The sequence below is a fragment of the Vigna umbellata genome, chromosome 8 (genome assembly GCF_029865625.1).
Source record: "Vigna umbellata cultivar VRB3 chromosome 8, Vumbellata_1.0, whole genome shotgun sequence".
Classification (NCBI taxonomy): Eukaryota; Viridiplantae; Streptophyta; class Magnoliopsida; order Fabales; family Fabaceae; genus Vigna; species Vigna umbellata.
In genome coordinates this window covers 37,326,137-37,353,030 of record NC_142172.1, presented here as the reverse complement: position 1 = coordinate 37,353,030, position 26,894 = coordinate 37,326,137, and the positions used below count along the sequence as shown (strand labels likewise).

Below are 26,894 nucleotides of genomic sequence, written 5' to 3'. Positions count from 1 at the left end.
TATATATATATGTAATGGTATATTCTCGTTGTTCGTAAACACTACTTCGATAGTATCTTATTCTATTTATCAAGCCTTTTATTATAAGTTTATTAGTGTTCGGTCTTACACCAAGCGCTCGTACTGAGTAGTGCTTGGTCTTACACCAAGCGCTCGTACTCGTTTCTTATATAATCTATATTGATGAAAAATAGCATTCGTCTAACTTCAATAGAATTTTCTTCTCTACCGTGCTCGGTCATTGACTGGCATTCGGATTTCTTGATGTAAACTCACATAAGCTAAATATTCTTAAGCGTTCGTTTTCTTCAGATGAATCCTTCTAAGTATTCTTCTCTGAAAGTCTTGAAGTGTATACGTCCATTTGGTTCCGACTTAGAGCTTTAGTATTTGGCCTAGTTCTTTCTGCGTTCGGTTAGAACTCTCAAGGGTCAGTTCATCTAATTGACTCACTTTGTAAGTAACGTCCGTTCTAGTCATTCTTGCGATATGCAGTTGGCCTCGGTTTCTTTCGTAATCCGATAGTAACCCTCTCGGTCTTATTCTATTCTGGAACTAGAGACCTCTCTGTCTCGTTCCAAGTGTTCGTCCTCGTTCTGAGTGAGGATTGAACGTTCGGTATCTGGTGTCTTTATAAATCTTTGAACAAAGAGGAAATTGAAATGATTGACAATGAAAGATGAAACTAAGATGATTGATAATGGAAGATGAGGAGAATATGATATGAATGAAATGTGTTGGAATTATGAACGAGCGTTCTGGGGAGGAACGACTCATGTTTGAATATTGAATTTGTAAGGTATGACTGTGGGAAGCTAATGCTGGCAGTTCATCCTGATGTTCCGTGAGTACTTGTCCTCACGTAGAGGAGGGTAGGTCATGTGTGGGAACGGCAGGAGGTCCTAGTCCTTAGGGGTACTTTGGACGGAACGGACTAACCTCGGGTGGCAGCTGATGAGAGTATTCCAGTTACTACATCACCCGGGTGCACGAACGCCTGTAGCTACGCAGATTTCATACAGTCCGGACAGTCAGTCTAGTGATAGGCTTGTGTGATACGTACGTTGAAATTTATTTGGTGTTGAATTATTTGAAATGTATGTTTATGCATGAATTAAATTATATAAGCTTACCCTGCGTTTCCTGTCGTGTCTGGTTTTGTATGTCCGTCCTTGTCATTGCAATGATCATCCGTGTGGATGTGAGCAGAAGGAGTCGAGCTGCTGGAAAAGGCGCTGGAAGAAGAAAATTTGGAAGAAATCGAATTTAAGACCGAAGAGTAGGACGTTCGGTCAATAGTCTAGTTATAGTAAGATGGACGTCCGATCACCTTCCCTTTTGTTTAAGTATGAACGATCGGTATTGTTATTTTGTAAACCGGTCGGATAGTTTGGGTAGCAATGTACAGCTTAAATTTGTAACTCTTTCTGTAAGGTCGTTCGGCCATGAGCGTACGCTCAACTCTAGTGCAAGACTAATTTGGATTATTATTAAAGTAATTATTCTATCATATGATTTATTGTTGTATTTTGGGATGTTACATTACTCAACAACAAAACTCATTTAATGTAAATAATATTTTCATTTACATTCTTTTTAAATAGTTTTTTTATTCATAAAAACCATTCAAACTATAAAAAAAAATTAGATTTCATTCATTATTGATTTTGTTTGATAAAAAGTTGTGCAGACATACACATATACAAATACAATAAAATCAACCAATGTAAGTACTTTCATGTGACAATACTCTTTCTTCCTGCGCTTCTTCAGCAGAATCACGTTGGTCTTGCTTCTGGTGGGTGGTCTTTTGACCTTCTTTTCATAACTCCACTTTCAAAACTAAAATCAATTATATTTTTCACTTTAATCTTAATTAATAAATTATTTTTTATCCTTTTAAGCTTTCAATGTTTACCTTCTCAGCCCAAGTTTGTCAAAAAGTTAATAAGAAAGTATTGCTTGTTATATAGAATAAACAAAATTAGACTTTTATTACATTTTTATTTTTATAAATTTGTACAGTTTTTCTAGCTCAATTTTAAAAAAAATTGAGGACGAAGCGCGATCTATTAATATATGAGAACTAAATATACAATTATTGTGGTCATGTTCCTCCTCGTGGTCTAATGAAAGGTGGACTTGGGATCTGGATTTTTGTAACATAAAGCAAGTGAAAAATCTTTCAAAAGCTTGGACCAGAATTAATGCTGATAAACTAGAAACAAACAATTTGCCATTTCTCAATAACTCAGTCTCTTGCCATAATATTGCTAGCAATATTTAACAACCGACCTTGCTTTTTTAGGTTGTGTTTTTCATCCTTGTATTAGTATATCAAGTTTAACATCTCTGAGACTAGCAGCAAACTACAGATATTGGCATATCTTGTTGATAGCACCATGGACAGTTCCAAGTCAGTGATGGAGGATGACTTTGAATCGACAACCTTGTATTCAGCTCCATCATTTGCAATATACAACAACCCTGACGGAGATGATGGCATCACCCCAGAAGATATTTTGAAGAAAACTGTTTTGTTTGGACAGAGTTTGGAAGTCACGGGCAGTGGTGAGTTCAGTTTTGAGAACAAGAGGATGGATTTGATTGAGGAAGCTGAGAATGAGAATGATTGGTCCAATGGGATTCAGAATTTGAGTATTGAAGAGGAAGATGTTGAACCAGCTAGTCCTCCCATGTATCTGGCAACGGGGCTTGGGGTTGATGCTGACATAGGATTTGATAAACTTATGGATGATGATATATTTAATCCCAACTTGCAAGAAAGTGAGGATCTTGAAGGGTATTACAAGAGGATGATTGATGAGTATCCCTGCCACCCTTTGCTTCTTAAAAAGTATGCGCAGTTTTTACAAGTGAGTTGTCAATCATGAATGAAACTGATTGCAAATCTTGCAGATTTTGGATTAGTTTGTGCATTCTTCAATTCAAAAATACATCAGTTTTGAAATTTTGGTTCTGACATGAATAGATGCAGGTCTTAGTTTTAGATTGATATGGGCATAGACATTGAACCTTTCATGTTTGTAGTAAATCCCATGAGGCATGTCTATTTGGACAACTCGTTTTCTGAAAATCATATATAAGTGTTAATTAGGTTTGTAGGAGGCATGCTTGGATGACAAACTAAGGCATATTGTTTAATCATCATCTTTTAGTTTCTTTGAGACTAGCATGAAGTTTCTCATAGTTCTTCTCAGAAGCTTGACATCCAATTTTTTACATCTAATAATGATAGTCTAATGGAGACCTTCAAGGGGCTGAAGAATACTTTCTTCGAGCTACCATGGCAGATCCTAATGACAGTGAAACCTTGACACAGTATGCGAAGCTAGTGTGGGAGAATCATCGTGACAAGGATACAGCATTAGTCTATTTTGAACGTGCAGTTCAAGCTGCACCTCAAGACAGGTAGATTGCCAGAGCCGAAATATCCATGTCATTTAAAATTAAATACAACATGGTCATTGTGCTTTAAAGGCTAAAATTATCATCAGTTAGAGCTTAGTACTGGCCAAAAAGTTGCTCTTCAACCTTACTCCAGCCTGCAGAAATTGAAAGCTTCTATTTAGACAAACCAATTCTTCAGTTTTCCTTGACTAAAAAAATAAGATAACGATAAGCATGTAATATATCCTTTTCAGCCATGTTCTTGCAGCATATGCTAGTTTTCTCTGGAAAGTCGAAGATTTTGAGGATGAAGATGGAAAACATGAAATTCAGGTGCTTTTGCCTTTTCTGATCTTTTCATTCCTTAGGGGTCATTTCTTCTTCTGAATGACACATTGATTATTTAATACTCACGGTTTTTATCTAAGCGCAGAGTGACATGGAAAATCAAAAGACCGAACTTTTGAACTCCTCCAAAGAAACAAGCGATCCAATCAGCCAAGTTTCAGTTCTTTCAAGTAGACAGGAGACTGATGCAGCACAAATTACAGCAGCTAATTGTGGTGAAGAAAGTAATTTTGAAGATTATTTTCAGAAGATGATTGATGAAAATCCAAACAATCCTTTGTTTCTGAAAAAGTATGCTCAGTTTCTGTTGCAGGTGAGGTTTTTCATTTTATTTTAATTTTCAGAGTCAAACAAATCTTTTAGGAAATACGTTAGGCGTATGATTAAACACCAATACATGATTCTTTGTCTAATTTTCTTTTTTGAATGAAGAAAGTCTTCTTACCATTATTCTCTATTCTCTTTCGTTATAAAACATTTTATTTTGGGTTTGCTGGGACGAAATCAGTACACAGAATATTCATTTATGGCTTTAAACAACAACCAGCCTCTTACAAATTGAGGCACAAACTATGACTAGTTACATGAACCTCTCTCTCCAATTATAATGAAGTCTTTAACAAGCAAGGGGCTTTGCACTATAGCCCCTTCATATAATCCATAACTACCATAATAGAATTAAGCATGTCTGATCACTATTCATCATTACAGCTCAAGTGTATATATTAGAAATTACATGAGTGTAAACTTTATATCACTTACTTTATGATTAGAGAATTCTGAGCCTTGTAAAGTTGCGTTCATGCACCTCCACTTTAAATGTACAGTCCAAGAGAGATCATCAAGCAGCAGAGGATTACTACTCACGTGCAATAGTAGCTGATCCCAGTGACGGTGAAATGATATCAGAATATGCCAAACTAGTATGGGAACTTCATCATGATGAGGAAAAAGCTTCATCTTTATTTGAGCAAGCAGTTCAGGCTACTCCTGGGAATAGGTACAGTTTTGAGACACACTTATATAAAACGTTATGCTTCTGAACATGTTTATAATTCTGAAAAATAGGAGAGAAAAATTCATGGTGGCCAGGCTCTTCTTGATCCTTCGTTGAAAGAATTATTGAATCATCTATAACTAGTGCTCAATGCACTATATAAGTGCCCTTAATTCTGAACAAAAGAAAAATAAGTATTTGCATAAATAATTAAGATGCAACTTTTCTTCTTTCAGCAATGTTCTGGCAGCATATACGTCCTTTCTCTGGGAAACAGATGATGGGGAAAGCTGAAATTTAGAGGCAGAGCCATTTTCAAGTGATATTCTGCAGAAAAATGTGCCAAATAAATGCTTGTGGTTGCTGGTGAATAAAGAAACTGCACACAATCAACACATCTAAGCAGAAAGTTTAACTCATCCACAATAAAGAAAATCACATTTATTTACTAACTGCATTTCTTTGGCCTTTATTTTTCTAGAATGGCATGTATGTAATGGTTCAGCAGGAGAATAATAACTTACGAAATGATTTATGATTAAGTTAAAAAAGCTAGTTAAGAAAATTTATTTCCCTAATTAGTATGGCATTCGTTGAGATGTACCCGCTAATTGATGGACCTTGTTTTAATCTATTCTGATACTACTATGCCTATCCTTGTTACGCCAAAGAGCTAGTTAGGGATAAAAAAAGTTCATGCAGAGTCACATGAAAGATTCCATGGAAAACCTACACTTGTTTTTTGTGAAGATGAAGTGATGCTAATAATAATAATGACTGAGACAACGTAATAATATAATTTTTTTTTATTGTGTTCCAATGACTTGTAATGAAAATTCTAGTTTGAAATGCCCAAGCGCACGCAAAATGATCTCATTTGTTTTTAAGAATATATTAACAAATTATACACAATTCACTGGATTTTTAAGAAGTTTCTACAGGAAAATTTTAATGAAAACGCTCATAAATTACACATATTAACAAATGTTACAAAATAACAGACCATACACAATTTGATTTAGAAACAATTAAATTATCTTAACCATTTATTGTTTCGTATATTTCCTCCAAGAAAGTATGTAACAGTTCGTACAACTCTAAATGACCCTGAAACAAAACGGCTCTTACATTAAAAATAAATAAATAAATAAGAATCATATTCCAAGAACATAATTTAAGGCATAAAAATATCAATATTTGGTTCTTAACATCTATTGAAAGTGACTATTTGATACTGAAATCTCAAAAATTGATTCTCTTGTTAAAAAATTATGGTTATTGTTGAACCTTGAAAATCTCAATATCCGCTCTCTTGGCGGGTAGTGGGCCTATAGAAAGCGTTTCCTCTGGTTTTGTTGTACTCCCTTTCACCTCCATCTTGCCCATTTCCCCTGCCATAGCTCCTTGGACCAAAACGCCCTATCTGTGCTTCTGATTGATAGCTACTTCTTCCTCTGCCCCTCCCTGTTGATGATCAAGTCAGAACAACCAAAAATCTGAAAAAGAAAAAATGTTTCTAGAAAATAATCATAAGCTACAAATTTTCAGATTCAAAAAAAACAACTTCTTTACTATTTGAGCTTATGTCCCAAAAGTCCAGTTTATTTAAAAAATAAAAAACAACTTATTTTCAGAAAAACAGCTAAAAATTTGAAGAAAAAAAGCTTCACAAACATGTAAGTTCTCTGAACTTTCATTTTAACCAAGAATTATATGTGTGTGTGTGTGTGTATCTTGAGTCAAGGATATTCATGAACAGAGAAATTTTGCAGAAGAAAAAACACAACAGAGATGAAAACTTAAGAAGACATACTTCCTCCTCGGGAAGGGATGTTACTGTTTGGTCTTCGTTCCTCAATGTATACTTGTCTTCCTGCTACTTCAACAGATCCTGCCTGTAAACATACAAAACAAACATGAGTCTACTTCTTATGAAATTGAAAAAATGTAACTGAACCTGGAAATATACCAAAGATCAGAAACAGTTTAATTTGTTAGATCAGCAATGCAGGTCGAAAACTTGTGTAATCATTGTGAGCAACTAGTATGTTTAACATTGTTTTTTGCTGAAAAGGGGGTGATATTAAAACATGATTTTAATTCCAAAGCAAGTGGATATCATAAATTTATCTAAAACGGAATCCAAACCTTGACTGCATTATGAACCCCATTCATATCTTCAAATTCAACAAATGCATAGCAGACTCCGACATCCTGGAGATAACTGGAAAAATTAGCTCTGTAATGGGATACAAATGAATTAATAAAGTAAAATAGTTATTTAAAACATAGTAGTCATTCCCTAATAGCAGTGCAAAGCCACATAACTGCTAATTTGAAGTTACACATTACATTAACTACAATACAAATACCTAATATTTAAGATGGAGACGTTTTTTATCAATGCAAAGACAACACCAGATTAGAATTTAGAGGAAATAAAAATTATATGGTAGAGCTTAGAAGAACAAGAGAGCACAGAACACTGAATACAAGACCTGTTCTATTACAGACTGAGAGTGGTGAAAGACCAGAGGATAAAACAGAGCAATGTTGTAAGACTGAAGGATTGGTCAGATCAATGCCCAAAGAAAGCTGTGATGTCAGAGATTTCGTGACAAAAAGATGGATGGGGATTCTCTCTGAGTGGGCATGGCATGCAAGCGAGGGAGGAATAGAGATTTTGATCGGATAAAACATCAATTGTACGAAATCCCAACATTTTCCCCATAAAAGAGCACAATATGACACCACTACAGTGCCGGAAGAGGAAGTTTCATTTGCAAACATAGTAAACGAAATTGCTATAATTGCACGTCAAAGCACACAAAATCACACTAATACACAAAAGCTGCAATCCAATGTGCAAAGCTGCTATAGCAGCACCATCACATGTGATTGACTACAATGATTTGATGATGTAAAAACCTACCTTGCGACTTCTTATGACTACACCATTAGGTCGAATCCTACCGAAATTCTTCAATTCCTCTTCAATTTCAGAAGCAGAGACGGTAGGGGACAAGTTTCTCACATAAACAGATTTGATTTCATCTGTAGGCATTTTCAATAAAATAAAATGTTACTAATAAATGAGTAGTTAAAAATAAAACCCACAGATAAGCAAGCAATGATTCTTTTAAGCAAATTAGATTATTGGTGAAAAGATGTAATGAACCGTCATAAACGGGCATCAACACCAGAGTAACTACCTAAAAAAAATAAAAATAAAAATTGAATGAATTAGTCTCAACAAGTACACACAGTAACCTTCATCATCAGCTGTGGGAATGTCCTCCGCTATATCAATCTCAGACCTTTCAAATGCTTTAGTGAATGTAGGTGTTTGCTGACTATTTGTTGGTGTAGAATGCTCCTTATCCAAAGAAGGCGCCTTCTTCAGAGATGGCTGAGAAGCTACAGATAGTGTGACTTGTCCTTTAGCAACCTGTAACTTCCAACAGTTTCATAACATAGTCAGTTCCGAAGTCATAACATAATCACAAAAAGAAAAACATCGTGCAGCAAGTAATCCATTCATTAGTTCACACATACGATGGAAGCATAAGTATGTTTTAGGGGCTCCTCAGGAGGTTCTTCGGCAGAAGAAGGTGCAAGTTCTTGCACATCATTCACAGAAGGTTGAAAAAAACCATGTGACTCTTCAATGATAACATCTTCCTGAACATGTTCAGATTCATGGACTTGTGCAATTTGTTGCTGTGAAAATCCATAGGTATTGACTGCCCCGTTTTCTTTGACCTCATTTCTAGCAACGAAGTCCCTTGCCTGTATATCTCCACCCAACAGGTAGTTGGAAACTGTAAAAGTAAAACTCATAGATCTCAATTACTAGAAAATACTAAATTTTGAAAAAAAAATTGAAATTTTGATGATTTATAAGAACATTTATCGATAATAAATGCAATTTGCAATTAATCTCCCCTTCCCATCTTACAATATAAAATAAAATCACCACCAACCACTTGTTAATGACAAATTCATATGGATATATGGTTCAGATTATAAAGCTAGAAACTCTTGGTTATGGCAATTAATCTTCACTTACCATTTTACACTAAAAAATATCACCACCAACTGCTTGTTATGGCTAAACTCATACGGATATGTGGTTCAGATATATTAAGCTAGAAACTCATTGATAGAAATCTGTGGTTGCCATTTATACTAAGTCCCTATTTGTGTAAAAGAAAACAAAAAACAAATCAAACGTTCTTCTATAAGTTAAATCAAAATATGCAAGTCAATTTTCAGAGAAGTTAAATGAGAGATTTTCACTAAACAGCATAAGTTGATTTTAACTTATGAGAAAAGTTCAGTTTAACTCTCATTTTCTTCTCTGAAAATATTTAGAACATGTTTATCCAAATAGAACCTAGCAGCTAAATTAAAATTTGATAACAGCAACAATACAGTCGTGAATGTGACAATGGCCGGTGACAATGGATAACTGATGGGTGGTGATGATGTAGAGAATAGACAAAATACAACATTTGACTATGCATAAACAATAAATACAGACCTGCAATAATAAGCTACACAGTTATCAGTTGCAGAAGCACCAGATGCAATGCACGTGATGATAATAGCTTAGGAATCCAAATAAGGGAATAAAGTTCAATAACTTACATTTTCTGACTTAACACCTGAAGAACTACCAGATCCTCTGGGACAAGCAATATATAATGAAAATTTGACTACCAGTCTAAGTCGGGTTTTGAACAAAATCAGATAAAAAAAATCCACATAAAAGAACAGGGATCATCCATGACGACAGTAGAAAGTCATAGAGACCTAACTTCTGAGTACATAAAGCAGTAGAAACAATATTGCACTTTTCATTTATCTTCAAATGAAAATAACTAATAAGTGAAGCAATAATTATAAGATTCAATCAAAACTCAAGATCCCAAAGGCTGAAGTAGAACATACCTGGTTTATTAATTGTACTAGTAGCATTTAATTTTGAGTCAAAATTGCTCTGAGCCAAAAATACAGGCTGGAGATTATGAACTGGCTCCTCGTCAACAAAGTGAAAAATATCATTGAGCACAAAGAAGCCCTTTTCTTGGGGTGCAAGGAAGAATAATTGCATAAATTTCCTCCTCACATTGTAGTCCTTAAGTTGCGCAGAACCAAAAACCGATATAAGAACGCCACCACTCCAAGATTCCAGACATTGTACTGTCTTGATTCCAATTCCAGTAAAACTGATTGACATAATAAGCGCGTGGATTTGCTGCCCAGAGAGAAATTTCTTTAATTCTGGAGGAAATAAGAGTTTCACTATAATAATTGGACAAAACCAGAACAGTTCCACTACTAAATAAACTGACTAATATACTAATTCAAAAACAGCGGTCAGAACCTCTTATCAAAAATTGACTAATATCACACAAGAGAAAACCAGAACAAAAAGCTAGAAAGGCTGAAAATGACCTATAACATATTCCAAATAATCAAATTTCCAATAATGCAATTATATTTCAAACCACAATATAAATGCCAAAATATCCTTAAAATAGAAAACAAAAGAAAAAAAAAAACGAACCAGCATTGCAGTGGCAGTGTCCCTGGCGTTGCCATCAATGCGTATCATAGTGCTGGCGTCAGAGTAGAACTGATACACCAACTCGGGCTTGGTCTCAAGAACATGGTAGTACTGCCCCACAAAGTAGGTACCCACCTGAACAAAACAAAATGGTTGCTTTTCAGGTTAATTATCATGGCGGAGAAAAAGGGTGTGTGGTAAAAAGAAATTACACGTGAACCTGAGTAGCGGAGAGGGGAAACGGAAAGGGTGTGGCCATTGTAGAAAACCCTAAAAAGGAGGCGTCTTTCCCCCTCCCCCAATCAAAACCTCACCTCACCTCAGATCCCCCTTGAGATCTGCACCACAGCAAGAGGTGAGATTTGGACACAGAGAGAAAGAGAGAGAGAGAGAGAGAGAGAGATTTATTTTGTTTAGTTAATGTTGTCTGTGTTGTGATATGTTAGAGTTTTGTTTTGTCTGGGTCTGTGTTGTTGATGATATCATATTGCTGGAAGATGGAAGAAGAAGCTTTCCCCTTTTCTTGAGCCTTCACCCACTTCACTGTCTCACTCTTTAGGCTTAATTGTATTTTTTTTTTCTCCATTAATTCCCAATATGAGATATTTTGGTGTTTCAGATTTTAGCGCCTCAAATTAGGCTTTTACCTTTTAAAATTAATGAAATTTGTTCCACCTATTAAAGTTTTATCCCATTTTGTGCATCTAGAATGACATAGATGGCATTTTCTAATACGACAATAACATTACATAACATCATCATTTGTTCAAAATATAAATTTGATTTATTTGATGGTGTTTTCTCTTGTCACAATAGCTTTATTAGATATGTTACTTGTTACATATAATGTGATTCTTTTAACATGTTATTTTGAGTGAATTTGAAGGAGTGGATTTGAGAAAATTTGAAGATAAATTTTTTTGTCGTTTATTTAAGTGAATTTGGAGGTAAATGAGAGTGAATTTGGAAATAAATTTTTTTAATTTGTCACGTCAATACAATTCTATATTAATTCTCACAAATTTCATTTCCAAATTCACTCTCATTTACCTCCAAATTCACTCAAATAAACGACAAAAAAATTTATCTTCAAATCCCCTCAAATCCACTCAAAAGACAAAAAAATTTATCTACAAATCCTGTCAAATCCCCTCAAATCCACTCAAGAACAGGGCTTAAACTGCATGCGATTTGACTTCGTTGTCATTTGTAATCCACCATCTCATGATCTTAATAACTGGACAGTGTTTATTTTAAAAGGTAAAATAACTTAATTAAAATAATAAAAACGACATACATAAAATTCACTTCGGTGTCATCCTCACACTATAACAATTAAGAACACAGATAAACCTAATAATAATAAAGATAAATGATTGGATTTTTTTTCTTTTGACATATTTTTAATTTAATTCAAATATAGTACACAAAATTGTATTATCATTTAATAACATATTATAAAATTATTGTTTTTTGTAAGCATATGTTTTTATTAGTTAACCATATAAATAACTTTATGCAATGAAAATCAAAGTTTAATTTATACATAAGCAAAATATTGTTTAAATAGATATCTAATATTATAACTCTCTCATAACCATATCATTGTTGTACCGTACGGTCCTTCCACACTTTTGTCCTTATGTATGGTTCTTCTATGATTATCCTTCTAGGCCGATCATTCAGGTCAATCATCCAAAACGACCATCCAGGTCGACTGGCCGGTAGAACTGAGTGGGCGACCATCCATGTCGACCACATGGTTAGATTATAAACGATAATGACTTATTAAGTCCCTAATGAAGGTTAAGGTGCGACCGTTATTAGGTCGGCGAAAGGTAAAGGTTCATTACCAACTAGTATAAATAAAAGGTCTCAGGTATGACTTTAGATCACGATGCACAATATACATGCATTACTTGCTCTTCCAACCGCTCTGTTACATTACTAACTTAAGCGTCAGAGTGCCTTTGACAGGCGTCCGCCCACACGGCTTGGACAAAGAGGAGAAAAGATGACCACCAGGAAGTTCGTCCAGCCTACATGCCAACTAGAATAATTAGTGGGCAGCTCATTCGGTCTTAGAGACAATATAGAGTGTTTTGAGCAAGGGACCTCCATATCCCACCGAAACAATTGTAATGAATAGAATATGTAAAAATATTTTACAACAATAATATGTATAGATTTAATTTATTAATGGAGTTAATAAATCAATTCAATCTAACATAATATATATTTAAATATATTTCTTCATAAAAATCAGACTAAAGTTTTATATTCTTTTTTATAAAAACACTATTTGAAATGTTTTTCTGCTTTGGTTATTTTTCTCATAAAATGTCCATAATTTATGAGTCGTTTTCTAAATGCCATAGATAGTTGGCAACATACACTAATAAGTTGATGTGTTTCTTAATAAAAAAAAACAATATTTTTAAATAAAAACAATATTCGAAAGACATTATTTTAAATGTGTTGTTTTTATTACTTTGTTTGTTATTGGTTTCTCGTATATTGTTTTATAGTCACTCTTTTTTTTTTTTTTTCTAAAAACAGGTTTAATTTTTCCCTAATAATTGTTTTAACTAGTCAAGTTATTAGGATTAATCTTTATATACAATAAAAATGTTATAAAATATATTTATAATATACAATTTATACTAAAGACGATACTGATTTTAATATATATTTGTAATTTATAATTGTATTCTTATTAGGGCAAGGTTTTAATAACTGGAATGTGATAACTAGTTTTTTATTGTGTAAACTGTTTTATGTTTACAACATTCTATTACGTAAAAATTAGTTTAAAATAAATCTTTCAAAGTTAGGTTTCCAAACATTCATTAAGAATATTAAAAACAATTTAAGAGAAATGTTATGCTATAAATATTACTTCTATTTACGGTTAAAATATTATTATGGTATTTAATGATACGAGACTATTTGAATTACTATAATATTTCATTTTTAAAATTAAGTCTCCATAAGGATAACGATTCCACACGAATAATGAATAATAAAAAGAAAACTAAATGTATGTCTAAATTATGGCCATGTGTCACGTTTTCAACATTATTATATATGTAAATAAACATGTACAGATTTTTATAATACTTTTTTCCAAAAAGAAAAGGTCTCCAGCATTAATAGGAAGAAATAATAAAACTCATTATTCACTAAATGTTGAGGAGCAATGGTAATTCAGGTTCGACAACATTAGGTGGAGGTTCAAGAACAAAAAAGTTAATAAGGAATGAGAGAAAGGAGTGGTGAAGGAAGGATGACAACAACTTTTGCAAGGATGAAGGTTTGGTACGAGTGTAAAATTTCAGAAAAAATAGTCCTAAACATATATTTAGGCTTCAAATATTAGTAAATTTGAAGCCTGTTTGAAGCCGAAACATCTCTCAAAAAATTAAATAAAAAATATTAGTGGCATTTTTTAAATTAATGAAAACTTTTAGGTATCAATGCTTTGACAACTAAAGTCGAAACATGTATATGTTTTCTTTTTTATTAAAATCGAAGTATGAATATTTTCAATAATTTTAAAAATGTCATTGCATTTTGATAAACTTTGTTTTTGTTAAAACTAAGTTAAATGAGTTCTTTTATTCTAATCCACTCAAATGAGCTACCAAAATTTTATGAATTTTTTTATATTTTATGTGAAAAAGCTAATAAAATATTTATTTACTCATCTAATCAATGTATAAAATGATTTATCAATTTTTTTATATACTCGTTTAATTAGTATATGGACAAATATGTCTAATGTGTATTGTTAGACTCGTATAATGTTTTTCGTTATACTCATACACTGACTGTATAAACAAACTCGTATAATGTGTATTGGAAGATTCATCTAATCAATAAATAAACACACTTGTCTAATATGTATTAATAGACTCTTTTAATTTATGTAAGGAATCACTTGTCTAATGAATATTGTTAGTAGGGATGAGAACAATATTCGCTTTTGTGGTTATCCGCAGATAAAATTTGTGACCGATAGTTGATACCTATATGTAATAAATACATGTGGGTAGCTGATAGTAGATATTTTAATACATTACGTCGAATGCGGATATTATACTATCTATACTTACGGGTATCCATTACTCGCAAAATATTAAAATAAAAATTTAATTTATATTTAACTTATTATATTTTTATATTCGCAAGTATCCACGGTTATGTGCGAGTTTTAAAATATCCACAAATATTTTTAAATGGCTATCTGTTAGGGCTTCACCTGATACAATTTGTAGGGAGGGACAACACACACATACACATAAATATATATTGTCCGCTTTGGACCAAGCCCTCACGGATTTGCTTTTGATATCACTCTAAAAGGTCTCTTAACAATGGAGATATGTTATATGTATATAAACCCATGTTCATCTCTTATTTTTGTTTGTACCCAACAGATTCGACCCGTGTAAAATGATAATAGTAATAAGGAGATTATTGCAATTATGATTATAATTACAGTGATGATAATAAACAATAATGATGGACAGTCAAGATGACGATTGGAGTTGTAGTATAATATTTATAGAAACGATATTGATAATATTTAAATACGTAAGAATTTATGTTTTAGGTAAAAATATCGGTGACAATAAGTCTAACAACGTATGTTTTATGTGATAAATTAGTGGGTGAATTAGTTTTGAAATAATAATTAAATTTAAATTATTTGTATTTTCTTAAAGGTGTAAGTAATGTGGAGATGGAGTTGAAAATAGAAATTAATAGATAGGGGTAGTAAGATAAACATACATTGGCTTTTAAGGTTTGAATGGTAGACAATTCTGGTTGGTAAAACCAGTTGTAATTATGCATAGATTTTAACTCATGAATACGATAATAAACATTTGTATTGCAAAATTGGTAGTAGCAAAATTAAGTTTGAATTAGTCATTAATGTGATTTAAACATTAATTTATCATAAAAAATGTTGGTGTTGAGTTTGTTATATAAAAATGTGTTAGATGCTGTGATTTCTCAATAATCCATTCGGTGTAATAATTTTTTACTCGTCGAAATGTCACACCAGGGTTGATGATTATGCTATAAAATACACCCAATGAGATTGTTATTGTTTAGGAAATTCACCAATGATAACCTCGTGAAATTATGCTAAATAGAGTAATTTTTCAATAAAAATCATATTACAGAAAACTTAATGATGTTTTTTGCTCAACAAAATTTCACTCGCCAAAATGCTTGACTTATTTTAATTATTTAAATCTCATGATTTTATATTTTTCTATAAAAGTTTTAATTTATTTTAAACCTGATTAATTCTATAAATATTATATTATAACATTTTGACTTTATTAACTAAGATTTAATAAAGCGGTGGTTATTAAATAATACTTACTATTTTTATAGAGTGAAAGATTCTTAAGAGTTAGAGTTATATCTATTCCAAACTATTGTGTTCTAAAAATAAGCAAACAAAATTATTGGACCATCAAATTAGTAAGAGTTTAAAAAATCTAAATGATATATAATAGAGAAAATTCAATATAATAATAAATATGAAATGTTTACATTTTCTTATATATGTCGAAACGGGCCACTCCGGACCGACCTACCAAGGGTTGGTTACTTAGTGAGTCAATCCAACCAGACTTATTTATTAATGAGTCAGAAAAATTTGAACTCAACCCGACTCAGCACGGGTTGGTGGGTAAACGGGCTGGCTTACTGACTTACTTAATTTTATAATTCAAATTTAAACAAATTTCACTCCCGGGTGTTTAATTAATTTTGAAAATAAGAAATTGAAATGATTTTTTCAAACAAAAACAAAATAATAAATATTTGTTTATAAAATTAAAATAAAATTAGGTAAGTGGGTTGGTGGGTCAACCCAGCCCACTACGGGTTCAATCCGCATAAGCCGGGTTTAAATGAGCTAGGTTTAAATCTGACCCGCATAAAAAAATATAATTTTTTCAAACCCAACCTAGCTCAAACCCGTGGTGGCCGGATTGACCCGCGGGTTGTGAGCTATACTTTTTCTATTAGAATTACAAAATTTATAAATTTCTTATCATTAACAAGACAAGAACTAAGGCTCTCAAATTGACACTTAAAGTCACATACTAATTTTACATACAAAAATAGTTGGATTAGTTATCTCTTTATATAAAAATTAATGTATTGTAAGCATTAAAAAATGAGCTGATTAGATATATATGCTGTATGATTGCGGGTCAGCTAGAATGGTCCACTGTAAAAGTATTTTAAAGTTTACATTAATTAACTGCTCAGACTCTAAAAATGATTAAACTGTTATAAATATTTAAACATTAAAAATTACTAATAATTAAGTTTATAGGTAAAACATGTTTATTATTTATTGGACTATAACTAAGGCTATACTAATTATAGTCCATGTCAAAATTTATAAATACAAATTTGAAATATGGAGATAAGTAATTATATTTATTTTGAATTTAAAATTTTACTATTACTAATAAATTATTATACTAGTGACTTAAACGTCCAAATAAATGATAATTTTTTAAATGGTCGATAACTTTTATGATGACAACATACTACTACACCCAACTAGTGTGCCACAATTCAATTTTCTTTATGATGTTTTATTATTCTAACATATCCAATTTTAACCTACACACATAGATTATTTCCATTTTCATGCCAATAAACTTTTACTTTAAAAGAATTCACACCTTAAAATATAAATATCATAAGTCATCTTTTATTCTAATAATATATATAGAGATGTATTAAATGTTCTCTTATACTCAACATTGCGGCTCACCATTTCAAATTCAATGAAAAGAAAAGTCACCAATTAAGGAGCGATAGCAAGCTTAGTAGAATTTTAAATTTTGCTTTGGTTGTAGAAAACATATACTTTTTGAAAAGTAACTCAACATATTTTGAATTCCCTCTTCTGTTTTATTTTTTAAAAAATAAAATACAAGGTTGCATTAGCGAAAACATTTTATAAATTCATTTACTGATTTTTTTTTAATTCATGGAAATACGGAACCTAATTCAGTGCTATAAATGTATTCAACTTAAAATTATTGTTTAATTTCGACCATTTATATATAACGTATGAGATTTGCTGAAATATTATGATTGAAGTGAAATTCAGAATATGATGGAAGAACCATTTTTGTAAAAAGAGAAAAAAGAAATTGAGCAACCTTTTACAACAACCTAATAACTGAAAAGGCAACATATACGTAGACATTGAAAGCAAATAAAAGTGATTAAAAGCTATTAAATAGGAAAGGGGAATCGAAAAACAAAAAGGAGGAGTGAAAGGAGAAAAGAAGCGTTGAAATACGTGGTTGAATTGAATAAGGAATCAACTTAGGTGGCGTATTTGTGGACCCCACCATTACCCAGGTGCAGTGAAATGGTGCAGTGAAATGATGCAATGCAACGCAACGCAACGCAACGCAACGCAACGCGGGAACGGACGATCACTCCTTTGACTCAACCTAATCATTCATTTTCCTCACACCAATCACACGCCTTCTTATTCTCTCTTTCTCTTCACGCTTTCTCTTCTCCGATTTTCCATACTTTACTTTCCACCCAAATCAAACAAGTTCGTAATTTCAATCCTTTTTTTTTTCTCCTTTTTCTAGTTTTTGTTTTTACCGTCAGAGTATACTGCTTTTTCTAATATGTGTGTTTGCAACTTTCAGTGTATCCGAAGGTGAAGGTAAGACACGATGACGACGGTGAACTTGGTCTCAAAGCTTTCCTGTCTCTGTATTTGCAGCCATCTTCTCCAGGTATTTCTAATTTGTTTTCGTTTAAATACAATTTTAATCTTTTTTTTATTCAGTTTGCAAATTGCGTGCCCCTGTTTAAATTCTATTATTAGAAACTCTCAATTTTGATCCATTGTTAATTTTGTCTACATATTTTTTCAATATATTTTGATATTAATTTGAATGAATTTTTATTTTCAATTGAACTAAATAAAAGAAAAAGAGTATATATAAAATTAAAGATTAAAAGCGAAATAGACCAATTTCTAAAACGAGAGACCAAATATCTCTATTTTAAAAAGAGACACAATTTGATTAAAATTGTATTTGAACTCTATTATGTGTTTTATTTTGTTTTCTTTTGCTGGTTTTAATTTGCAGCTAAACTGTTACGAATAAAACGTTTATAAGACCCCGAATAGCTTGAGTTTTTTTGTTAGAGTTGGCCTTTATGTGATTGTATATGTTTTACGTTCCTTAATGCACGAATTATCCTGATCTTATCTACATTACTCTTGATGCTTAAATATTTTTGAAGCAATAGTTGGGGTAGTAATCACATGAATGAGTGAGTGATGGTGTTTTCCTTTCCTTTTCCATTTTGTTAGTTTTAATTTGTGATTGGTTTTTCAGTGTAGTTTTGGCCTAAATTTGGAGGTTGGGAGTGTGGTTTGTATTATATATGCAATATGCAATATGCAATATTCGCATTATTACGCTAAACATTTTCATTCGTCCAGTTAGTCAAAATTGTAGTTGGTCATTATTCTCTGTCATATTCATTTTACTAAATATAGAAAGGAATTGCTATTGTCTGATTTTACAGTGACAGACAAGAAAGTTGTCTCCATGCCCTCTGTTGTAAGAGTACCGGAGTGTTATGTTCCACATGTAGCTATTCCAAGAGTACCCCTAACTGAAGATTCTGGAGACTTCAGTGTTTCTTCAGTAACTACAGGATCTGAGAAGGATGGCAGTACTGATGAAAATATAGTAAACATTAGAGTCAGTCCAATTCCTCCACCTCGTGCTGTCATTTCTAGTCCTGGTAAAATCATATACTTTTTATCGGATTTTGTTAGCTAAATTTGTTTGTGTACCAGATGTCTTTTGCAATTTGAATATCTGAGTTTTTTCTGAATCTTAGATTGACAATGAGATCATAAGAACTATCATGATTTATAATATGCATAGCAATATCTCGGGTTTCTTTTGATTGGCTACTAAAATTGAGTGAAGTACTTATTTGTAGATATCCTATTAGAAGATATGAGAGTAATTTTTCTTCTTAATTATCCGTAAAAAGTTCTTCCAAAAGGATGCAATACACATGTTGGCAAAATGGGATTTTCAGATAAAAGCCCAAACCTAGTTTTATGTACTTCAAAGGGAACTGAAACTCATAACTCAACCTTGCATGCAAAGAAACCTTGGATGAAATGAGTTTTTCAGGGAAACTGAATTTGTGAGTGTGATAGTGACATTTAGACCTTCAAGGAATACAGAGCAGTTTTATGTTAATAGGAAGTTGTTTTTGCAGTGTGACCTATGTAAAAGGTGTCGGGGTAATTTTGTAAGTTCTGTATTAATGGGTGCAACCGTCGACAACCATCCTGCGTAACTTAGTTTTCCTACTTTGTGTTCCCTTTTCACACTTTACTTCAATTTTCCCTATAATCAATAATTCTGAACAATTGTGATGATGCACATTATACAATCGCGATAGTTAGGAGAAAGTTAATAGACGTATTTTGAAGTAAACATATATGCAAATAAAACTCCCTTTTGAATCTCACTCGTAATGTCTTATTGGGGATTGCATGAAGATTTCTTCAGGTAAAAAATGAAATCTTCAGATAACAAGGGTTAAACATTTACTAGATTTTTCAATTTAGCATAACGTGATTTTAGTTTTACATTGTTACATAGTGCAATGGAGCCAGCGTTTTCTTGGAATTTCGTAGTCTCCATTTTCCTGTTCTGAACCTGAATAGTGCGAGTTTAGGTTGGTTTTCCACCCTTCTGTTTAAGTCAATACAAATTAATAAAGGGTTTATTTCCAAATTTATTGTGCACAAAAAGTGAGAGCTAAGTCTCTAAAAAGTCCATCACACACTTCTGAACTTTCATTGGAAACCTCAAATACTTCGAAGTAACTTTTACTCCCCTGGCTGTTCGAGAAGAAAAGAAAAACCAATTATTTGTCTCTTGATGCAACAGTACGATTTTTAGCAAAGAAAGTTGGGTAGTTATACTTGTAGAGAGCATCGTTCATTATGTATTTATGTTGATACTGATTCTAGTTTTTATATATGGAGATACGAGATATCTGGGTGCTGGCTAGTTCTTAGTTTCGTACTTGATTTCTTACAGAGCTAACCTTTCGATACTTTTTGTATTTAGATAATGACATAATGATTGGAAATCGAAACAAGACTAGAGATGGAAGACTTTTTACTTCAAAGAATGGTTCTGTGTTGCAAAATCGACATGCACACTGCAAAGTTAGATCGCATGATGTCACTGGTATTCCTTCAGATACAAGAAAACACAGGGAGCCTGGGTCTAAAGAAGAAATTGATTCTGTAGGAAAGAAAAAGACCCATAAAGGTAGCATAAAATTCGAAAAGGTACCTTGGAGATTTTAGTTCTGGTGAAATCTAGCATGACTAGATACAGTTTTTTGGAGATCAAAATGTAGTGTGATATTAATCTAGGATTAGGTTTCCTGCCATAGAAAAAGAGAGAATACAATGGTGCATGCTTTGGTGTTTCATGTAATATAGCCACTTCTGCATGCTATACTTCCCTCAAAGTTTTGATTGACCACTTGATGCGCCCGTGACAGATTCTCTAAGGAAGAAGCCAATGCCTGCAGGGTCATCATATATATTGCGTTTTCCCCCATTTTTAATCTTTTTTTTTAGATTGTTTGAGGGAGCATATCAAATAGTAGCGTTTCATGGTATCTAATGTGTATAAGAAATTAATACCTTGGAGCAAACATGAATTTACGAATTTTGCTACGTATATTGTATGTAGATTATGTTACGCTTAAGTGAATATAAATAAATTTAATGCGAACTACTCATTTTAGCTTTGTTGTCAGTACTCATTTTACCTTCACTATGCACTCAAATAATTTGTATTGCATTTTACATTATGTTTCTTTCTAGTAGTTTTTATTTTTTAGGTACCTTTGCAACTGATGCTAATTTTACAAATTTACTATTTTTATGATCCAATCTTAATATTTTTTATAATGGTTATGGTTTCTATTTTAAGAATAGAAATATTTAACATGTATGTTTATTTTAAGAAATAGCACGAAATGAAAAAAAAAAAAATTACAGCTAATGTCGATTCATACAATTGAAACAATAGTTTCTTCAAAAACAAACCTTTTGATTATGTTATTCAAACAAAAACCCCACTCACTCTACCTTCAACTTCAAAATCACATTAACTAGATCTAAAATCATTTGTATAAAACCATAACGATCTAAAATGGAATAAAATGGCATCGTGCGGTCAAACGGTTCTTAAAAATAACAAATGAAAGGTAAATTTGGATGTTTCGATAGATATTTTAGAATAATGTAGTCATCAAAGTAAAATATGAGATAAATAGATAGTTTGGTCAATTACTTATCCTCTTCATTAATTTTTTCAAAACATTACTAAACTTAATCTTATTTTTTAATTTCTTGTCTACATATGTTAAAATGGATTTAAATTTGTGAATGAACTCAGTTCATTACCAAAAAAATTTAGTTAGAAAAAGTTAATTATTTTAATGTGAATCAAAATGAAATTCTTTTAACCCTAAATTAAATGAATTCGAGACAACGATGGAAGGAGAAGCACTGTGGTTAAACAAGTCGAGTGAGAGTTGCCACAACCAACAACAAGAACTCTCTTCCCTTGAATCTTTCTCCTCATTTATATTCACATGCATGAATAACGTCCCCTTTGAATTCCCTCAACCATTCTATCTCAGGTATCACGCACTCCGCATTCTCTCCGGTGGCCACCACCAGCCACCTACAAATGTACTCAAACTCATTCTTCACATAGCCGCTTGTTTCAACGTACCTAGCACACTGGACACACTGGTTGAATCGTGGGTTTATGTCGAAGTGTCGTGCGTAGGATTCGAGATAGCCTATGAACTGTTTCTTGGAGGGGTATTGGGGGAAGTGTGGTGGGAATGGAAGGTTTGGGAGTTGACAGAAAACTGTTTGGGAAGATGGAGTTTTAATCTGTCGTAGATTCGTTTTTGCCAAAGTGAGGCTATACATTCGGCTCGTTATTTCATAAACAGATTTGATTCCATCTGAAGGCAAAACGTAACAGGACGAAGGTGAAAGGATTGTGAAAGCAATTATCTTCCACCTTTGAATGAGGAGACACTGTGACGCTTCACCAACATGGACGTTCGGAGTATGGGCAATCGTTACTTGGCCCAACTCACCCACACCTCCCTCGCACGTGCCGTCCATGCTCACATCCTCACCTCAGGTTTCAATCCATTCCCTCTCATCATCAACCGTCTCATCGATCATTACTGCAAATCCTCCAACATCCCTTACGCTCGCCACCTGTTCGACAGAATTCCCAAACCAGATATCGTCGCAACTACCACCCTGCTTTCCGCCTACTCTGCTTCTGGCAACATCAAACTCGCCCATCAACTCTTCAACGCCACCCCCTTGACCATTCGTGATACAGTCAGTTACAACGCCATGATCACTGCCTTTTCTCACAGTCACGATGGTCACGCCGCTCTCCAACTCTTCATACAAATGAAAAGGCTCGGTTTTGTTCCCGACCCGTTTTCCTTCTCAAGCGTTCTTGGCGCCCTGTCTCTGATAGCTGATGAAGAGAGGCATTGTCAGCAGTTTCACTGTGAGGTTCTCAAGAGGGGTGTACTCTCTGGGCCTTCTGTTTTGAATGCTTTGATGAGTTGTTATGTTTGTTGCGCCTCTTCGCCTTTGGTGGACTCTTGTTTGTTGATGGCAGCTGCTAGGAAGCTCTTTGATGAGGCACCTCTTGGTCTGAGGGATGAACCTTCTTGGACTACCATCATTGCTGGCTATGTCAGAAATGGCGATCTTTTTGCCGCGCGTGAGCTTCTTGATGGAATGACTGATCACATTGCCGTTGCTTGGAATGCCATGATTTCTGGCTATGTGCACAGGGGTTTTTATGAGGCGGCGTTTGACTTGTTAAGGAAAATGCACTCCTTGGGAATTCAGCTGGATGAGTACACTTACACCAGTGTAATTAGTGCTGCTTCTAATGCTGGGTTGTTCAATATTGGAAGACAGGTGCATGCTTACGTTCTAAGAACAGTGTTGCAGCCATCACAACATTTTTCTTTATCTGTGAATAATGTTTTGATTACTTTCTACACTAGATTTGGTAAACTGGCTGAGGCGAAGCAAGTTTTTGACAGGATGCCTGTGAAAGATCTTGTTTCATGGAATGCAATTTTGTCTGGGTATGTCAATGCTCGGTGCATTGAGGAAGCTAATTCCATTTTCAGGGAAATGCCAGAGAGGAGCCTGTTGACGTGGACTGTGATGATATCAGGCTTGGCACAAAATGGGTTTGGAGAAGACGGTTTGAAGCTATTCAACCAGATGAAGTTAGGGGGATTGGAACCATGTGATTATGCATATGCTGGAGCAGTTGCCTCTTGTTCTGTTCTGGGATCATTAGACAATGGACAACAACTACACTCTCAGATAATACGATTAGGTCATGATTCAAGCCTCTCAGCTGGCAACGCACTGATTACGATGTATGCTAGGTGTGGTCTTGTTGAAGCCGCTGATACAGTGTTTGTTACCATGCCGTATGTGGATTCAGTATCCTGGAATGCCATGATTGCAGCTCTTGCACAACATGGGCACGGTGTCAAAGCCATTCAACTCTATGAACAGATGTTGAGGGAGGATATATTACCTGATCGGATAACTTTTCTCACAATTCTCTCTGCTTGTAGCCATGCAGGTTTGGTCAAAGAGGGACGCCATTATTTTGATACAATGCAGGCTCATTATGGTATAACCCCAGAAGAGGATCATTATTCTCGTTTGATTGATTTGTTATGTCGTGCTGGTATGTTCTCGGAAGCAAAGAATGTCACGGAATCAATGCCTTTTGAGCCCAGCGCACAAATTTGGGAGGCTCTTCTTTCTGGTTGTCGGATTCATGGGAACACGGAATTAGGTATTCAAGCTGCAGAAAAGCTCTTAAAGCTTATGCCACAGCAAGACGGAACCTACATTAGTCTTTCCAATATGTATGCCACTTTAGGTCAGTGGGATGAAGTTGCCAGGGTGAGGAAATTAATGAGGGAGCGAGGGGTTAAGAAGGAACCTGGGTGTAGTTGGATTGAGGTTGAAAACATGGTCCATGTCTTTTTGGTTGATGATGCTGTACACCCTGAGGTGCATGCTGTGTACAAATATCTGGAGCATCTGGTACATGAAATGAGGAAATTAGGTTATGTTCCTGATACGAAGTATGTATTACATGATATGGAATCTGAACAAAAGGAAAATGCTTTGTCTACTCATAGTGAAAAGCTTGCTGTTGTTTACGGAATTATGAAAATTCCTTTAGGAGCTACGATTCGGGTTTTCAAAAATTTGAGGATTTGCGGGGACTGCCATAGTGCATTCAAATTTATCTCCAAAGTGGTAGATCGAGAGATAATTGTCAGAGATAGGAAGAGATTTCACCATTTTAGAAATGGTGAATGTTCTTGTGGCAACTATTGGTAGCAAGAGGTTCTGTTATTTGATTATCATCAAGTGTTAATGTTAACAGCACTCCGATGAATTTTAGAATATATGAAATGCAACCTAAAGCCTTTGCAACGGGGAATTCAGAATGGAGACTGGTATCATATTAGAATGCCCCAAAATAAAAGGGTTGATCACTGGTAATATGATTTTCTTATTACACTTTTTCCCCTTTTATGCCATTTTAGTTTTGTTTTTGCTAAATTGATTCTTAATCTTTCTGTTACTATTTCAATGTTCACCATCCTTTTCATGCTCTTCAGTTTGTTTGTGCACTCTCCAGGATGAAAATTTGTCTTATGCTACTCTACTCCTCCACACTGATACTGAAACCAAATGTGAGAGCATAACAAAAACACGAGGTGACGTGCTGTTTAATCCTCTTGGAAGCAATTACCCTTTGTCTGTATCCTCTCCATAGCAGCAACTTCGATCTGAAAGATGATACATTAGATGGAATTTTGACCGTCCAACTGACCACATTAAGATGCACGGAGAGAGAATTGGACTGTTCATAATTTAGCTTTTGTAGAAAAAACTAACCTGTATCTTAGAAAACTAAACTAAATTAATTATGTATTAAACTGAGATGAAATAAATTTAGTTAATTATTTATACTAAACAACTAAATAGAACTATTATAGCTTCAACTACTAAACCAAATTGAAAAGCAATAGTTTAGTTTAATTAGAATAGTGCGCTGAGTTATTTTTAAAAGTTGTTCTGTTTTAAAAGGAACTAAAAATAGTTTATTTTAATAAGAGGTAATTTAATTTTTTATAGTTTAGTTTAATTAAGTTAGTTTTTCACAACACTCTTATTCAAAGAAAGACGTAATGAAAAAAGGTGTAAAGAGTTTGATTGAAGTGTTTATTAAAATGAAAATTAATGCTATTTATATTTCAACACAATTGTTTTTTTTATTCGAAATAATCAAAACTACAGATATATGAAGAAAATGTTTTTATTTGAATATTATGAATAGAAAGAAAGAAAGAAATGAGTGTTGATGTTCAGACATTCATAACGAACAAAGCTAAATAAAACTAAATAATCAGCACATTTTGTATTGAAAATTAACCCAAATTTTCCATTTAGAATAGACTCTAACACTAAGCTCCAAAAATAATTATACTGACTTTTAACTAAACACTCTTAAAATACATAAATAAACAAATATACTTCCCTATAAATTAAAATTAGTATATATATAATTTACAAAAACCATTTTACATAAGCTCTTTTAATTTAATTTATTTCTAAGCTAATTCTAAATTATGAAAACCAACTTATTTTATCTTTCTTAATTTTTCCTTATTCACAAACAAATTATAATGTTTAATAACTTATCATGTCTTACATCATGTCACCATATACAGATAGGTATTTTCAAATTTACATTAATGAAACCATTTCCCCTAAAAACTTAGGTTGATAATGTTTTCTTAAAAGTTTGGATGTTTTTCTAGGAAACTATCCTTATATTATTTTTAACTTCTAAAATTAAAAATTTCCTTTATTATCATGGACATCATTTGATTCTACCGTGGACTTAATAATCTAGTAAATAAATCCATCAAATATTTAAAATATACATTTTTTAGGTCATATTGCAAGTTTCTTTTAGATCAAAATAAAAATAAATGACTGCTCAAATTAACATGATTATCTAAGTATGGTATTACTATTAAGAAATGTTATAGTCTATGTGACTGTGAATATGTTTACAAATTATAAATAGCACATCTTTTGCTTAAACCCAAGAGTAAGTGAAAATTTATCTTCGTTTCGATGAATTAACTCTGCAAGAAGATTAGGATTGGTGATTTCATCAAAAGAAAAGGTTACAGTGCCATCAAACTTAAGATATAAGAGCTACACTCAACTTCACATCTTATCCATTTTTAATCATATTTATTTGTGAAAACTAAAACATACTAGTTATTAACCAAATTGCTATGAAT

The 26,894-nt window shown here is 33.1% G+C and overlaps 4 protein-coding genes and 1 pseudogene across 9 annotated transcripts; 3 read left to right on the top strand and 2 right to left on the bottom strand.

The window, feature by feature from the left end:
* Positions 1-2,219: 2,219 nt before the first annotated feature.
* TPR4 (Tetratricopeptide repeat (TPR)-like superfamily protein) lies at positions 2,220-5,334 on the top strand. Of its 2 annotated transcripts, none has more exons than XM_088096244.1 (6): positions 2,220-2,876; positions 3,344-3,432; positions 3,666-3,744; positions 3,845-4,072; positions 4,587-4,759; positions 4,993-5,334. In XM_088096244.1, the coding sequence occupies exons 1-6, from the start codon at positions 2,403-2,405 to the stop codon at positions 5,048-5,050; spliced, it is 1,101 nt and encodes a 366-aa protein (XP_087952370.1). In that variant the 5' UTR covers positions 2,220-2,402; the 3' UTR covers positions 5,051-5,334. The 2 variants fall into 2 exon arrangements, with proteins under 2 accessions (XP_087952370.1, XP_047168741.1); XM_047312785.2 differs by having other exon boundaries at positions 2,223-2,876; positions 3,260-3,432.
* LOC124837426 (nuclear transport factor 2-like) lies at positions 4,945-10,922 on the bottom strand. 5 transcript variants are annotated; one of them, XM_047312781.2, is made up of 10 exons: positions 10,549-10,920; positions 10,329-10,463; positions 9,710-10,016; positions 8,312-8,577; positions 8,027-8,210; positions 7,689-7,810; positions 6,905-6,970; positions 6,570-6,651; positions 6,044-6,220; positions 4,945-5,083 (listed from the first exon to the last, which is right to left on the bottom strand). In XM_047312781.2, exons 1-9 carry the CDS (start codon positions 10,585-10,587, stop codon positions 6,054-6,056), a joined length of 1,368 nt encoding a protein of 455 aa, XP_047168737.1. In that variant the 5' UTR covers positions 10,588-10,920; the 3' UTR covers positions 4,945-5,083; positions 6,044-6,053. The 5 variants fall into 5 exon arrangements, with proteins under 5 accessions (XP_047168737.1, XP_047168738.1, XP_047168739.1 ...); XM_047312782.2 differs by lacking the exon at positions 4,945-5,083 and adding an exon at positions 5,769-5,863 and having other exon boundaries at positions 10,549-10,921; XM_047312783.2 differs by lacking the exon at positions 4,945-5,083 and having other exon boundaries at positions 5,859-6,220; positions 8,027-8,204; positions 10,549-10,922.
* A 6,739-nt stretch (positions 10,923-17,661) lies between these two features.
* LOC124837435 (uncharacterized) lies at positions 17,662-21,223 on the top strand. Its single transcript, XM_047312794.2, has 4 exons — positions 17,662-17,946; positions 18,047-18,136; positions 18,942-19,163; positions 20,519-21,223. Coding segments are annotated over exons 1-4 (558 nt in total). The 5' UTR covers positions 17,662-17,945; the 3' UTR covers positions 20,764-21,223.
* Positions 21,224-21,822: 599 nt separating this feature from the next.
* On the bottom strand, positions 21,823-22,547 carry LOC148194629 (putative indole-3-pyruvate monooxygenase YUCCA8 pseudogene; annotated as a pseudogene).
* LOC124837436 (Pentatricopeptide repeat (PPR) superfamily protein) lies at positions 22,415-25,608 on the top strand. Its single transcript, XM_047312796.2, has 2 exons — positions 22,415-25,070; positions 25,214-25,608. Exon 1 carries the CDS (start codon positions 22,546-22,548, stop codon positions 24,907-24,909), a length of 2,364 nt encoding a protein of 787 aa, XP_047168752.1. The 5' UTR covers positions 22,415-22,545; the 3' UTR covers positions 24,910-25,070; positions 25,214-25,608.
* The last annotated feature ends 1,286 nt before the right edge of the window (positions 25,609-26,894 follow it).

Bases quoted from the DNA above. Each gene is read 5' to 3' on its own strand.
- LOC124837435 (XM_047312794.2), top strand. The intron at 18,137-18,941 runs GTATTTCTAATT...CTGATTTTACAG, and splicing joins TTTGCAGCCATCTTCTCCAG to TGACAGACAAGAAAGTTGTC. The intron at 19,164-20,518 runs GTAAAATCATAT...TTTTGTATTTAG, and splicing joins TGCTGTCATTTCTAGTCCTG to ATAATGACATAATGATTGGA.
- LOC124837426 (XM_047312782.2), bottom strand. From the start codon at position 10,587: ATGGCCACACCCTTTCCGTTTCCCCTCTCCGCTACTCAG. The intron at 6,971-7,688 runs GTAGGTTTTTAC...AGTTATCTCCAG, and splicing joins TAGTCATAAGAAGTCGCAAG to GATGTCGGAGTCTGCTATGC. The intron at 6,221-6,569 runs GTATGTCTTCTT...GATCATCAACAG, and splicing joins CATCCCTTCCCGAGGAGGAA to GGAGGGGCAGAGGAAGAAGT.
- LOC124837436 (XM_047312796.2), top strand. From the start codon at position 22,546: ATGGACGTTCGGAGTATGGGCAATCGTTACTTGGCCCAACTCACCCAC.
- TPR4 (XM_047312785.2), top strand. From the start codon at position 2,403: ATGGACAGTTCCAAGTCAGTGATGGAGGATGACTTTGAATCGACAACC. The intron at 2,877-3,259 runs GTGAGTTGTCAA...TAATAATGATAG, and splicing joins AGTATGCGCAGTTTTTACAA to TCTAATGGAGACCTTCAAGG. The intron at 3,433-3,665 runs GTAGATTGCCAG...TATCCTTTTCAG, and splicing joins CAAGCTGCACCTCAAGACAG to CCATGTTCTTGCAGCATATG.